General features: G+C 33.8%; 1 protein-coding gene across 9 annotated transcripts in view; it reads left to right on the forward strand.

Moving 5' to 3' along the window:
• Positions 1–16,821, forward strand: part of PALS1 (protein associated with LIN7 1, MAGUK p55 family member) — a 76,993-nt gene that overhangs the window by 38,114 nt on the left and 22,058 nt on the right. For all 9 annotated transcript variants that reach the window (XM_025869856.2, XM_025869860.2, XM_025869861.2 and 6 more), the window contains 5 exons: positions 3,082–3,290; positions 11,461–11,538; positions 12,152–12,298; positions 13,589–13,750; positions 15,430–15,507. In XM_025869856.2, coding sequence (XP_025725641.1) covers positions 3,082–3,290; positions 11,461–11,538; positions 12,152–12,298; positions 13,589–13,750; positions 15,430–15,507 — 674 coding nt within the window. The remainder of the gene's footprint in view (positions 1–3,081; positions 3,291–11,460; positions 11,539–12,151; positions 12,299–13,588; positions 13,751–15,429; positions 15,508–16,821) is intronic.

Below are 16,821 nucleotides of genomic sequence, written 5' to 3' on the forward strand. Positions count from 1 at the left end.
CTTTAAAAAAATAAAAAGTCTGAAAGACTGTATAGTATAACAAATTAACACTGGTAATTATAGCTGGAAGATAAAACAACAGATTTTTATTTTTATTTTTTTTAACGTCAGTATTGCAGTTTCCTTATGGGTGGCTTTGGTACCAGGCGACATTAATGCAGAAGCTCCTTTGCCTTTAAAAGTTTAAAATTCTTGGTGTTGAACAGACAATAGAGAGATGGTTATCTTTTGGGCTGACTAAAGTTGCTTATTGATTACAGTCAGTGGTGATATCTGAAGCCCTTGATTTTTCTCATTGCCCTGACAAGTAGTCTGAGCTCTTTTAAGTAATTACTGAACTTTAGGGTGGCTCAGTTGGTTAAGCGACTGCCTTAGGCTCGGGTCATGATCCTGGAGTCCTGGGATCGAGTCCCGCATCGGGCTCCCTGCTCAGCGGTGAGTCTGCTTCTCCCTCGGACCCTCCCCCCTCTCATGCTCTCTCTCTCTATTTCATTCTCTCTCTCAAATAAATAAAATCTTTAAAAAAAATAATAATTACTGAATTTTTAAATAGGAATCTCATTATCCACCCAGTGAAGTCTAAGATGGTCCTCCTAAGATTGTAAACAATTACTGCTTTAAGTACTTTTGTTGGTTTTATAATTCTTTTTCCTTTTAAGATATTTAAATGTTTTCCTGTTTTGCCCTAAAGATACTTTAAGCCTATTGAATTCTTTATACTCTTAGGAATTCTTTATATACTTAGGTGATTCTGTGGTAACCTCTTTGAATTTGATGGAATCTGACATTCCATATTCTTTTTTTCCTCCCAGGTTTACTAAAGTATATTTGACATGTAAAATTGTATGTATTTAAAAGTGTACAATATGACGATTTGATGTATACATTGTGAGATATTTAGCATGGTTAAGTTAATTAACACATCCGTAACTTCAGGTACTGTGTGTAGTATGAGAGAGTAGCTCTTGATTACAGTCATCATGTAGCTCCTCAGAACTTACTCACCTGAAAAGCAACAGTTGGTAACTCTGACGAACATCTCCCAGTTTCCCCTATCTATATTCTTTCTTTCTAGTGTTCTAGATATTAGCTTAGCTTATGGTTAAATTCTAGCTATTTCTCAAGTTTTATTTAGCTCTGGGGCACACGATTGACAAGTTTTGACTTTCCAGTTTTTTCCCCTAGTTATTTGCTGCATTTTAAATTACTGAAGAGTGTATCTGTATATTTTATAGGGACTAAATCTGTTTTGATTTGGGGGGAAAGGGTAAGGAACCTCAAGAATCAACTGTGAAGAACTATTCAAATCTATGAAAGAATTTAACTGCTGCATAGTAGTAATTATAAGATACATGTATAAGAATCAGTAGCTTTAAAAAAAATCAGTAGCTTTTCTGTAGGCTATATATGAAGAAAACTAATAAAAAGACTTAAGCTGAGAGGGTTTTTTCCATGTGACTGTGTATAAGACAGTAGTGGCCACTGTAAGTTTTTCCCAGACTCATACAGGCTTAATTTCAGTCAGAATCTCAATAGACTTTTCTTTTTGGAAGAATGGGAGAGAGTGGGTAGTACCTTGAAAAAATTATTCTGTAACTCATTTTGAATGGTCAAGACATTTTTGAAAATGTAATTAGCAAGTACTTGACATATCACTATGAGGAAAGACTGAAATGCTACTATAATAAAACATTGTGGCTCTGATAGACCAATGGACTAGAAAAAGACCCTATTATATGTAAGATTTTGGTGGTATGAATCAGTGGAACAGTAGAGATTATTCAGTAAGTGGTGTTAGAATAATTGTTGACCACTTGGAAGAAAAGAATTGAAGTTAAAATTTCCCCTCAAATCTATACCAAAGTAAATTCTAGATAGATTAAAGTTAATTATGAAGTAGAAGCCATAAGAAGCCAAAAGAAATGTAGGCAAATATTTAATGACCTAGCAAAAGGAGTTGATAAGCACAGAAACAGTGAAAGAAATCACACAGGAAAAGGTGGATCATTCTTAACATACAAGAGTCGAAAACTTCTATAATAAAAGCTGCCATAGACACAGTTAACAGACAAGTGAATAAACTGACTGTTTCTGACAAATGTAACAAAAATACACACATGCACACACCTACCTGTTGCGGGGCAGGGAAGAAACAACCTGTGGCTCTTAACCATTTTGGGATAACACTCTCCCAGAAAAATGCATGTGCTGCATATGCACACTAACAGGTATGTACACACATACACATGCCCACAATTTTCAATATAATTTTAGGAGACTCACATGTTCACAAGAGTTTTATGGACCACAAAGAAGTGCCTGGTAAATATGACTAAACCTCACCCTCCCCGTTACATAAATTGGTTTTATAGGACTGTAAAGTTGAATATTAGTGAAACTATTGCTAATGGGATGTAAATTAAATTAGTAAAACTTCTCAGGAAAGCTTTTTGGTTTTTAAAATGTCAGAATCTTATTTAAAAATTCTATTTCTAGGAGTTAAGAAAACATCAGACTCTCAGACGAATTTTTATTCAGCTGTGACCATTATGTATTGAAATGCTTATTATTTATAGTAGCAAAAAATTGGGAGGGAAGTAACCTGAATGCTCAGCTTTAATGTAATGGTAATTTAAATTAAGGTTTAGCCATGCAACGAGTATCATGGAGCCATTATATATAATGTTTTTAAAAGAGTACTTGGCGATGTGGGAAAATAATTAAAATGTACTGTTAAATGAAAAAAGCAAATACTCAAGAGATATTTTTAAAAAAAGTTGTTTCTAGGTGATGGGACTGTTGGTGATTTTAAATTTATTTCTGTATTCCTCCTCATTTATTTTTATAGTGAGTATGTATTTTATACTTCAAATGCTTGGAAAAAATGTTATTCTACTTTGTATAATTTTTAGAGTTTTACTTAAAAATAGGTAAAATGATAGTGGTTTAACTCTCAAAAATATATGCAAGGTTTTTTTTGGAAAACTTAAATCGTTACTGGTTCAAGAAAGTTTATTTTAAAACACGTGTTGAATTAAGACAAATAATTAATTTTTGGATACCTTTTCCTTCTCCTACTAGAAGTGGAAGACTTGTTTTCTTCACTTAAACATATCCAACATACTTTGGTAGATTCTCAGAGCCAGGAGGATATCTCACTGCTTTTACAACTTGTACAAAATAAAGATTTCCAGAATGCATTTAAGATACACAACGCTGTCACAGTACACATGAACAAGGCCAGCCCTCCTTTTCCTCTTATCTCCAGTGCACAAGATCTTGCCCAAGAGGTATGTATTCTGAACATCTGCTTGAAATATACAAGCTAATTGTTAGTGACAGTAAGGCAGTATTATTGGAAAATACTGATGTGAATATAAGCCTTGTTTGAATTAATTACTGTTGATCACATGTTAATAATTTATTGTGTTAGGGAAAACTTGCTGCATGCATTTTATCCTGAAAAAATATATACTTCAAAATCAGAGCTCTGTTTCATGAAAAGAAGTGTTAGTTTTATATATAAAATTATGTATTTGCATAGTGAGATAAATATTTGTCTAACTAAAGAGTTTTTTTAGTGCTTTTATAAATGTATAATTTTATTTTAAGCATTATACATTATAAACTGAGATGAGTACTGATGAGGTAAAGTCATATCTGATAACCAGGTGTCATAAATATACAACTTCTAAAATTTGTTGTTTGTAGATATTTTGAAGTTTTTCCTGTATAAAAACTCTGTAGAAGGTCCAAAAAAATTAAGTTTTAATGTATGGTGAGAGTTTCTTTCATTAACATGCTGACTTTGAAGTTCTAGTTTCTGCTGCTTGTTGATGTTGATATTCAGTGTCTAATGTATTCTGCAAACATCTTTTAAATTGAAGGCTTTAAAAAGATATAAATAAGCCATCTCCTGTGTTTTGGGATGGAATTCTGTCATTATTACAGGATTTTAAGTTACTTTGATATAAAAACTAAAAATTCTGGAAGCCCATTAAGTAAATCTGTTCCATTGAACCCAGACACGAGACAGAAAATGGCCTCCGGGGAAGGGTAGGACTTTGAGATTTACAGGCGTTTAAAATATCTTAGGAGGCATTTTTTCAGATGAGCACAGAATGTATTTTCTTTGTTTAGGTGCATACAATGGATAAAAATCCTATGTGGAAGAGTGACTGAGAAAAGTCTTGTGTCACCCAGAATAGGAGAGTGTGACCTAAGGACATATCCTAGAGAGGAAATTTTCTGTCCACTAGAATTTAAAAGAGCTAGTTGAAACCCATTCTTTGTGCTCTTTCATTATTGAAATTAAATATGCAAAAATTTTAATTAAAAAATTATTTCTGCAGTTTTACTTATAGCTTAAATGGTTTTTCTGAAAATTGCTTTCCTTATAGACATCAAAATAATCAACATACTTTGATTTTATTTACTCACAAATACAGGTAACTTTTATTGTATACAGTTGGGAGGAATGCATAATAATAATCATTCTCTTCCCTGTCTTTGTCTACTACCTCCTGGGCCTTTGTTTTGTTGAATAGAACAATGGGTGGGAAAGAGAATGAGATAAGCAAGAGAGACCAAAATTGCTCCAGTTAAAGAAAGTGGCACAGACAACAGAAAGGGTGAAAAGAAAAAGAATAAAAGAGGCAACATAGCTTAAAAAGTTTTAGGAGTTGACTGCATATCAAGAGGCACCTGGATTGAGTGAGGCAAAGAAAAGCCATTTGTACATGGCTTAAAGAGTAAATGCTTTGGGAGAGAAGGAAAGCGTTGAAAAGAACTTTAAAAAATTAATTTGAAAATTAGTTTTAGGATAGTGAACGTATTTACGTGGTTCACAATTTTAAAAGTACCCTAGCAAGGAGACTTTCTGAATATTTGCTGTCACGTCCTTAAAATATCTTCAGTAATACTCAAGAATTGTGTTGCTTTGATGATGGTAGGATACGTGGCTGATAGGCACCTTGGGCTGAGACTAGTCTTAAATGAGTACACAGTGAGGGACCTAGTCAGGGCCACAGTGTAAGTGGTTGTGCTGCTGTGTGAATAACTTCCCCCATAGCTGTGTCTACACAACTCTGCGGCAGCCCTGATTTACAGTGCATAACACTTAAGAAAAGTATATACTTAGCTCGTCCTAGCAAAGTGTTAAATCTGATGACAAAATGCTAAAAGTTTAAATGGACACGTTGCCTTTATTTTATAGCTGGAAAAATGCTACCAAGCACCTAATTCAACTCTTCTGTTTTATATTTCTGAATATTGATAGTGAGGTCAGGTGATTTTGTGACTAGCTTAAGACTAATTAGGCTGCTCATCTGCTCAGTGCCTACTGTTTTGCTTTTATAGCATTCATAATTCCAGCCATTTTAATATGCAGTGAAGAAATTACTTCATGCTTCAGTTGTATCATTTTTACATGAAAATTAAAGTAAAAAAATACAAGAAATTTAGCAAAAGAATGTCTTAAAACATTAGGAAGTGTTCTTTGTTTTTATAGCTTTTTTAAATAGTATTTTTATAGTTTTTTAATGTTAGTTAAACATTAGATATTGTATAATAGATAATAAAGGCTATGAAAACTTCATATATTGAGATCCAGATTAAATCTTTGACAATCTAGAGTATTTATTAATAACCACAAATCAAGGTTTTTTTTGGTCACTGAAGTGCTTTTAATCAAGAAAAGTTTGAAAACTTGGGTTTCATTTAATGAACTTCTGCTTATCCAGTAAAAATGTGAGCCAGCAGACTAGGAAATAGTATTTTATTTTATTATTTGATTTTTGAGATATTGAGAGATATATATACATGTGCATACATGTATAAATATATATATAACAAAAACTTGAATCCAGAAGAACTCTCACAAATTAATAGAAAAAGACTTCAGTTTTTTTTTTTAATAGGCAAAGGACTTGAAGAGACACTCACAAGAAGACAAAATCCAAATGGCCAATAAGTATGAAAAGGTGTTCAGATCATTAGCTAACAGAAATGCAAATTAAAACAAAATGAGATATCACTATATAGACACCAAAATGATTAAAATTAAAAAAAAAAAAAGACTGGCAATATCAGATGTTAGTGAACTTATGAAGCAACTGAAACTCTCCCACATTAGGGGCACCTGGGTGGCTCAGTCGTTAAGTGTCTGCCTTCGGCCCAGGTCATGATCTGAAGGTCCTGGGCTCCAGCCCCTTTTGGGGCTCCCTGCTCAGCGGGGAGTCTGCTTCTCCCTCTACCACTCCCACTGCTTGTGTTCCCTCTCTTGCTGTCTCTCTCTCTGTCAAATAAATACTCTTAAAAAAAAAAAAAAAGAAAAAACTCTTACACATTACTGGTGGGGTATAAATTGGTACTACCACTTTGGAAGGTGTTTGGCAAGCTAAAGCTTAATGTACCTATATGTTATGACCCAGCAGTTCCATTTCTGGGTATGTACCTAAGAGAAATGAAAACATATCCACACAAAGACTTAAGTACAAATACTGTTTATAGCATTCAGATAATAACAGGGATCAACCCAGGTGCCCATTGATCAGCAAAAGTTGTTAGGCTATCACTGAGGAAGAACAATGAATAAACAATTACGGTCTAATGAGAAGTACCGTGATGGCAGTATTTGTAAGGTACCAAGAGCACGAGATAGATGTGTCTGATTCAAGGGGAGAGGACAGGAGAAAGGAAGAAATATAGATGAAAATTTAATTTGCTGAGTCTTGAAGGATGATTGAGAATTTGCCAGGAAATCCAGGAAAGAGGAAAAGCCATTACATTGGCAAAGGGTACAAAGACTGTAGTGACTGAGGAAGTCTGGCATATTTCTTCAACAATGAGTAAAGGGTAGGATATAATCATAAAAGTTAAGAGTCCAGATCCCGAAAGCCAGATAAGCCAATTAATAAGTTTAAATTTAACTTATGATGGATCTGTGTGGTAAATATTTTTAAATAATTAACTTACATGAATAGATAAAAGGAGGAAACCATATGATCAACTTGATGCAGAAAAGATAGCTGAAAAAAATTTAGTACCTACCCTTGATGATGAAAATTCTTAGAAAGCCAGGCACATTTTGTTAACTTAATAAAAAAATAATATCAGGTATCAATAGGGAGCATCCTGTGTAATGCTGAAGTACCCAACACATTGCTTTTTAAGCCTGGAATAAGACAATCTGCAGACTCTCACCTCTAATATTCAACACTTTTCTGGAGGTATTAGCTAGTGCAATGAAACAGGAAGAAGTAATGAAATAGAAAGTTGTGGGAGAACAGCAAAACTGTGAAATTGTTTCTAATTTGAATAGGCTGAATTACTTTGACAATTCAGGTAGCTGGGAGAGCTAGCAATCATAGGGAGCATTCATAATCATCATAGGGAGACGGCATGATGCATGCAGAGAACAACAAGCAGTTTAGGGCTGGACCAAAAAGATTAAGGCATGAGGAGTGCCAGGTGATAGGGCTGGAAAAGAAGCAGAAGTCAGAGGATGCTAAGGAACTTGGATTTGATCCTGTAAATGACAGCCAACCAGAACTAAAATGTTTATATTTCTTTTCTAGAATTGAAAAGGATATTTAATGACATAGAAAAATAAAATATTTTAAAAATTAATATCAAATCAAAGCAGTTATGGAACTGTATAAATAGTATGATCTCATTTCGATAAGTGTAATGGATAAACAGATTTTCCCATAGTTTTGGGGTTATGGGCATATTTTTTTTGGTAACCAACTTTATTGATATAATTTACATATGCTTAAAATGGGTACATTTATTCTATAGTTCAGTATGTTTTGACATATTATACACTTGTGTAATCTACCACCACAGTCAGGTTATAGAAGCATTCCTGATTCTACTAAGCTTCCTCATGGCCCTTAACAAACAAGAACCACCTCCCTCCCACTCCCCAAGCCCTAGGCCTTCACTGATCTGTTTTCTGTTTTTTACAAATTTGTCTTTTCTGGGCATTTCATATAAATGGAATAAGATAATATGTAGTCTTTTGTGTCTGACTTATTTTTCAAATTCATCCATGTGTTGCATGTATCAGATTTTGTAAGTTCTTGCTGAGTGAGTAGTATTCCATCGTATAAGTATCCCATAATTTGTTTCACCACTCACCTCTTGATGGATATTTGAGTTGTTCCCTATTTATCATTCTAGCAGTGTGTAATGGTATATCATTTTAGTTTGTATTTACATATATTGAGCATTTTTCATAGGCTGTTTCCGTCTTCTTTTGTAAAATAGCTTGTCAGATTTTTTTCCCGTTTAAAAAGTCAGATTGTTGGTCTTAATTGAGTTCTAAGAGTTCTTAATATATTCTAGTTACAGGTTGTTTTGTCATATATATATGTCATGGTGGATTTTGGTAAAAACAAGGATAAGGATAATACAGGAGGATATATACCAGATTAATATCTCTGGGTTTGAAGGTTATGACTTATTTCCTTCTTTTTGGTTAACTATTTTCCAATTTTTCACATTTAACATATACCATTTCTATAATTTTAAAAATTAGTTTAAAAATGAAAAGGAGGGTGGGGGTGGGGTACCTGGGTGATGGGCATTAAGGAGGGCACGTGGTGTAATGAGCACTGGTGTTATATACAACTGATGAATCACTGAATTCTACCCCTGAAACTAATAATATACTATATTTTAATTAATTGAATTTAAATAAAATTAAATTTAAAAAAAGAAGGATTTGGGCTCTGAAAGAAAAGAGAGAAAAATAATGTAGCTAGAAAAGAGTATTAGATCAGGAGAGAGTATTTTCTTTTTAAAGATAAGAGATTAGAGCATTTTTATAGGCCAATGGAAAGGAAGCAGTACAATGTAAGAATAGCCTTTTAATTCCTTAGTCCTTTGTAGAAATAGTTGATGTGTGAGGACACTAAAATAGGTAACATATGGACTAATAGGGAAAGGAAATAAACACTTAAGAGGAGCTCTACATTTCTATAGAAGAGAAGATCTCAGAGATGTTTAGGAAAGGATTTAAAAGTAAAAGGAAAAAAATGTCCATATACAAAATTATTTTTTTTAAGATTTTTTTTATTTGAGAGAATGAGAGAGAGAGCATGAGAGGGGGGAGGGTCAGAGGGAGAAGCAGACTCCCCGCTGAGCAGGGAGCCCGATGCGGGACTTGATCCTGGGACTCCAGGATCATGACCTGAGCCAAAGGCAGTCGCTTAACCAACTGAGCCACCCAGGCGCCCCAAAATTATTATTGAGTTGATTTGGTACACACTGTATACCCTCAGCATTTTTAATCCAGATTTTTCTTTTCCCCTCAGAATTACTTTTTCTAGCTATCAAAAGGTCAGGATCAGGGACTATAAATTTCATGTTAAATTAGCCTAGATTTGATATATTTTAAAAAGAAAGACACCTTATTTTAAAAAATCAGCATTTAATTGCCTCCAGTTTTGGATTACTGCACTTGTCCATTAGTAAGGCTTTAATAGAATTCTTGAAGATAATAATTGCTATGTTACCTATGCTGTTTACACATACAGAACTCTACAATTAGAAACATGTTTGTCTAGGAACCGAAACAAGAGAACAGGCTGGTTTGGGAACTGTCATTACTTTGATCCACTTGTGGTCAAATTAGTTAATCCCCAAATAATCACCTCTTAGGTTTGATAGGGGAATTACTAATAAAATGATTTAAAATAGGGGTGCCTGGGTGGCTCAGTCGTTAAGCATCTGCCTTCGGCTCAGGTCATGATCCCAGGGTCCTGGGATCAAGCCTCGCATCGGGCTCCCTGCTCTACGGGAAGCCTGCTTCTCCCTCTCCCACTCACCCTGCTTGTGCTCTCTCTCTCACTGTGTCTCTCTCTTTAAATACTTGTGGTAGAAGAAAGAAGATTGAAAATAAATGAACTGGGGGCACCTGGGTGGCTCAGTCAGTTAAGCATCCAACTCTTGATTTCGGCTCAGGTCATGATCTGACCTGGATGATATGGAGCCTTACGTTTGGCTCCAAGCTCGGTGGGGCATCTGCTTGAGATTCTCTCCCTCTCTGGTCTGCCCTCCCCCCACTAGCACTCTTTCTAAATTACTAAGTAAATAAACTCTTAAAAAAAAAAATGAACAGAGCATACAGCCTAAATGATTAGAAATTGAAAAGGGGAATAAACTAAAGCAGAGGAAAGGAACTGGGATTATTCAAATGGAAAGAACGACAGATTTAAATTTAGAAGCTGGGTTTTTGAAAAGTACAAGAAAATAGAGAAACCTTTGACAAGTTACATAAAGGAAAAAAATTCCAGTAACATTAGAAAATCTACCCTTAAAAACTCTACCATGCCCAGATGAATTTATATACAAGCTCTGTTAAAACTTTAGGGAACATACAATTCTGGTGTTAAATAAACTGTTTTAATACATAAATATAGACTATTTCCCACCTCCGTGTACTAGAATAGTATAACCTAGATACTAAAACCAGACAGTAGTTCCGCAAACCAGTGTACATGACTTGCACTCAACAAGTAGAGGCCAATCCAGTTTAGGAACATTAAGGTAGAAATCTTAAAATATGAATAACCCATATCTAGAAATATATTAAAGTAGTAATTTATTATGTGCCTAGGTACTGTACTAAGCAGTTTATATGGATTATCTCAATCTTTTAAGAACCTTGAATGGTAGGTGCCATTCTACAGATGAGGAAATAAAGGCTAAAAGAAATTCATCATAATCAAGTGTAGTTTATCCTAGGAATACAAGAATTGCTCAACCTCAGGAGATTTTTTAATGTAATTACCTGTGCCTGTGGCCTGGTAGTTGTTCCATTACTCTCACATAAGTGTATCTTGTTAGTCTGTGACTAAAGTGTCATCTCTGATTTAAAATGTAGTTATATAAACATGATTTTGGTGAAACTATAACTAGTCAAACTGAGGGTTCTAGAGGGGATGGGGGGATGTGTTAGCCTAGTGATGGGTATTAAAGAGGGCATGTGCTGCGTGGAGCACTGGGTGTTATATGCAAACAATGAATCATGGAACACTACATCAAAAACTAATGATGTAATGTGTAGTGATTAATGTAACAAAAAAATCAGTACAAAGTGGGGAAAAAAGCTATAGTAACAGAATAGTTTTTCTTCCCTTATGTAATCATTATTAGTCTATTTATAGTATGTTGGGAGAAACTTTCAAGAAGCAAATAGGTCATTCATAGTTGTAAATACCAAAATCTTACCTAGTGTATTTTTTTAAAGAATGCTGTTAACAATGATAACAAGGTTGAAAACTGTGTAAGAAGAAACATATTCCTTTTTTCTCTTATAATTCTACTTTATAGTGCTTTTCTTTCTTACAAGTAGTTTCTTACAAGTTTAAATTGTATCTTTTTTTTTATATACCTGTATATGTGTTGGTGATACTTCCTATAACCTAGGAAAAATAATCTTATGTTTCTTAGGTACAAACTGTTTTGAAGCCAGTCCACCAGAAGGAAGGACAAGAATTAACTGCTTTGCTGAGTGCTCCACATATTCAGGTAGAAAATGAACAAAATGATATATAAGTGATTTTTCCAGCATTCAAAGTCTCTGCTAAGTCTCTTAGGGCTAGAAGAGACCTCAGACATTATCTGTGTAGCCTGTTTGGTTTATAACTCACACTGCAAAATAATTATGTTGGAATACACACACACACACACACACACACACACACACACACGTTACTTTATTTTTTGATTATATATTTTTATATTTAAAATGAACCACATTAGTTTTGAAACAACTTTGTATTCTATACAAAAATTCTTCCCTTTTTTGGTTATATTTTCCATAAATTTTAATTATCTATGGTGTTGGGCCTTTAAATTGATTTTGTTATTATGAAGTTTAATAAGCATTTTAGACTTTCATAACCCATCCCAGAGTTACCCTGTTACATGTAACACATCTTTTTTATTAGCTATAAAAGATACAGGGTTGCATCTGTACTTCATTAGAAAATTTGGAAACAGATTTGAATATATAAATAATTATAGCACTTCTTCTAAACGTTTAATGATTAGAATACTAGTCAACATGATTAGATTAAAAATCTCTCTACAGAAATAAATCATGCTGCTACTTTAAATGCTGTGGATTTCTTTGAAACAGGCACTTTTACTGGCCCATGATAAGGTTGCTGAGCAGGAAATGCAGCTAGAACCCTTTACAGATGAGAGAGTTTATGAAAGCGTTGGCCAGTATGGAGGAGAAACTGTAAAAATAGTTCGTATAGAAAAGGCTCGAGATATTCCACTGGTAAGTGCTCCACATCTCTGATCTGAGATCCTTTCTACACAGGGATCTTATGTTTGGCAGGTAGTTGAAGACCCCTTTACATTTCTAGTAGTTTTTCTTTGTTGAGGTTCATTTGCTGGAGTTCTTTTATGGTCTTATTCAGTTGAGAAAAATTTGTTCATCTTTTCTTACCTATAATTTGATGAAAATAATAGCTTGTAAAATAATTACTGAGGAACAAAGAGGGACGAGTTGTCTGCTTCATTATTCTCCTGGCTTTTTAAAGAAACAGTAATTAGAAATTCTGATCTTTGCATTCCATTAATTCTGTTGGAATACAATTCCTTATATGGTTCACATATACTTAGAAGTATGTATTCCTTAATGTTAATATTTGTTTTTTAATGTTTTTTTAAATTTTTTGTTTTTGTTTAATGTTTTTATTGTTTTATTATATTCATTTAGCCAGCATTTTTAATGTTTTGTATGTAAAACTTTTTGCAATCTCTTTTCTGTCTACTGTAGTTGCCTTAATTTTCTTTCTTTTATTTTCAGAGAAATAGTCTCGAATCTTTATGTCTCAAATTATGTCTTGAAGAGTGTGGTACATAAAATAAGGACTGTATTTTATGGACAGTTAATGTAACTAGGTTTTTTCCCCACCAGAAAAAACAAATTGGGAAAGTTGTAACAAAAATTTGAAATAAAAGTTTAGGAGAAAAATGTTACATACTCTTGTCTACTTTTAAGCCTTATTCTGTACTTCATATTTCCATTTTTTGAATGCATATATTTCAGTTGTGCTTCCAATTTATGTAATAAATACTAGTGTTTAAATACATTTTAATTTAAATTGGTGCAGCTATATTTAATATTTGAATAATAAGCCAGATTATTCATTCCTTAATCATATTTTGAATTTTAAAAAAGGACTTTTATAGTTATAAGTTGTATACACTAATTATATCTAACTATAGTATAACCATTTGACTCGCATCCAGCATATAGAGGACAAATTTGATTTTAGGTCTTCACATTGTTTTTAAAAGTAAGTGCATTTTTCTGTTGTTGTAGACTTCAAAGTCTGCTTGATTTTAGAATTCAGATGCATACAGCTTGTCGGAAGCAGAAAATGTTGTAAGGAAAATGGTCAACTTTCAAAGCTAATTACCATGCTACTCTAGTTGTGTAAGTTAGTTTCTTTCTCAAGATAACTGAAGGCTAATATTGTTGAATAGAAAAGTTGTAAATGAAGAAATGTTTAATAAAAAAGTACATTTTTATTTTAAATTAGATACTGCCTTTTTTTAGGGTGCTACAGTTCGTAATGAAATGGATTCTGTCATCATTAGTCGGATAGTAAAAGGAGGTGCTGCAGAGAAAAGTGGTCTATTACATGAAGGAGATGAGGTTCTGGAAATTAATGGCATTGAAATTCGAGGGAAAGATGTCAATGAGGTTTTTGACTTGTTGGTAAGTTGATACAGAAGAGTAACTAACTGATTGGTTCTTAAAAGCTGTTTTCTTTGTTGAAAGACTTCTTAAAAGACTTAAAAATGCAATATTTTAAAAATAATTATTAAGAACACTAGGCAATTTCTAGCCTAAATTTGACACAATATAATTATTTCCACAGTATTTTTTAGTAGAGTTTTATTTTGGTATGATTAGCACTGTTATTTTTTTTATTTTGAGCTTTATTACTACAAGGTATATTTTATTTGCCTTTTGAAATCACTAATATAACTAATTAATTCTTCAACATATATATATTGAGTACCTATTATGTGCTAGCCACTAGGAAAATAGTGACACAACAAAGTCCATGCCATCATTTTTTAAGTTCATTTTTTTAAAAAATTTTCTTCAACTGATTGCTATTTCCTTAACAATATTAGGTAATAGCATGGTATTAATGTACACTGCCCAACATAATAGCCAATAGCTACATGTGCTAGTTATTTAGATTTAAAATTCCGTTCCCCATTCATACTGGCTGCATTTCAGGTGTTTAAGAGCAGTATATAGCAAATGGTTTCCATATTAAGATGTAGATATAGAACATTTCCATCATTATAGAACATCCTATTGGACAGTGCCAATATAATCAGGAAGCCACTTTATAGTTAGTCTTTGAGGGCAATTTATTATCACTTCATATTCTTATTTACAGCATCAGTAGTTACAGTAGAATCTCTCCTATCTGCTGACATTTGTTGAAGAATCTAGAAAACACCCTTATTTTCACCCGCCCTCATTCATTGCTTTGGTAAAGCAGTGTCAGTAGTCATCATTTTTAGGCCTTGTTTTATTGGCTATTGTCTCTGTTGAGCACTGCTCCCTGCTATGTCAGGACCAGAAGTTGTGATTACTGTTTAGGCTGGAGGTATCTGAACAAGGCAGTCAGTGGTGTACTGGGAAATAATAGCTAACAGTAACATTATACAGTTAGAAAACAGAATGGGTGACAGAGACTGGGTATCTGGGAAGTGGAAATATATTTGTATATTTGCATCACTTTTCTAATCCTGGTCACAATTACTATTTCAAATTCTACTGTGTTAAAATTGATGTTTGCCAGAATAGATAACCCAGAACTGTTCTAGCACTGTGGTGTCTTCCAAACCTTCGCTGTGGGAATCTTCCTTTTTTTTTTTTTTAAATATTTTATTTATTTATTTGACAGAGACACAGTGAGAAAGGGAACACAAGCAGGGGGAGTGGGAGAGGGAGAAGCAGGCTTCCTGAGGAGCAGGGAGCCCAGTGTGCAGCTCAATCCCAGGACCCTGGATCATGACCTGAGCAGAAGGCAGACGCTTAACAGCTGAGCCACCCAGGCTCCCCCACTGTGGGCTCTTCCTAAGCTTACACAAAATGGAAGACAAAAACCAAAGACTTCTGGGATAAGTGGCTTTCTCCAGTGGACCAGAATACAGAATGCCTCATTTCCTGGGTAGCTCTACTATAATGGAGTCCATGAAAGGTCTAATTTATGCTTCCTGATGAAATGGCATTCATCGTTACCAACTATTTAAAAGGTCTTCTAGGGGATCCAGAATAGTCCAGTTTAGGGAATATTGATCATAACATAACATCATAGAACAATTTTCATAAAGATAGATTTTTAAAATAATCTGATCTTTCTATTGCAGTCTGATATGCATGGTACTCTGACATTTGTTCTGATTCCTAGTCAACAGATCAAGCCTCCTCCTGCCAAGGAAACAGTAGTAAGTGATTTTTTTATGTTCATTATTTATTGTCTGATGTCTACTGTTTATTTAATTAATAAACTTTATTTTTTAGAGTAGTTTTAGGTTCACAGCAAAATTGAACAAAGTTACCACATATGCATAGTTGCCTCCACTATCAGCATCTTGTATCATTTGTTACACTGATGAATCAATGCTTTCATTGTTTCTCATTAGGATTCACTTTTGTTGTACATCCTTTGGGTTTTGACAAATGTATAATTTATATGTATCCACCAATGTATCATACAGAATAGTTTGACTGCCCTAAAAATCCTCTGTGCCCTGCCTATTCATCACTTCCTCCCCTCCCCAACCCATGGCAACCACTGATCCCCATAGTTTTGCCTTTTCCTTAATGTCATATAGTTGGAATCATACAGTATGTAGCCTTTTCAGATTGGCTTTTTACATGAATGATAAGCATTTAAGTTTCCTCCATGTCTTTTCTTAGCTTTTGGTAGCTCATTTTTTTTAGCCCCAAATAATATTCCATTATCTGGTAATATAATAGTTTATCCACCTACCTACAGAAGAATATCTTAGTTGCTTCCAACTTTTGGTAGCTACCAGTAAAGCTACTATAAACATCCCTGTGCAGGTTTTTTTGTGTGGACATGTTTTCATCTCATTTGGGTAAATACCAAGGAATCAAAAACTTAACATCCACACAGAACTTACACATGAATGTTTACTTTTGAGTATTAGAAATGTCACTTTATTTATTTATTAGATTTTTTTTTTATATATTAGAAAGCATAAGCTGGGGGGAGGGAGAGTAGAGGAAGCAGATGCCCCACTGAGCAGGGAGCCCAATGCGGGACTCAATCCCAGGACCCTGGAATCATGACCTGAGCTGCAGGCAAACACTTAACTTACTGAGCCACCCAGGCGCCCCTAAAATGTCACTGTAATTATTTCTTACTTTCAAGTAAAAGGTAAATTCAGCAGTTTTTATTTAAAGAAATATTAATATTTCAAATTTATTAAATTCTGAAAAGTAAAAAGTGGAACATACTTTTCTTCCAGAATTTTTATGAATTCTAACTTTTGTCAGAATTTTTCTGTCATTATAGGTCGTTTAACTTAAACATACTTAGAGTAGGGTGAAAAAGTGCTTTTAGAAAGTATGCACAACTTTAATTTTAGAATATGTATTGCTCTTTATGTTAAACATTTTTTCAACTAGCTGTACTAACAGACAGACTTAATTATTATACGACCTAACAGTTCCACTCCTAGGTGTATATCCAAGAGAATTGAAAACATAACATCCTCACAAAAAATCATACA

Source organism: Callorhinus ursinus, unplaced genomic scaffold (genome assembly GCF_003265705.2).
Source record: "Callorhinus ursinus isolate GAN/ISIS: 27379988/994484 unplaced genomic scaffold, GSC_fseal_2.0 scaffold8, whole genome shotgun sequence".
Taxonomy (NCBI): domain Eukaryota; kingdom Metazoa; phylum Chordata; class Mammalia; order Carnivora; family Otariidae; genus Callorhinus; species Callorhinus ursinus.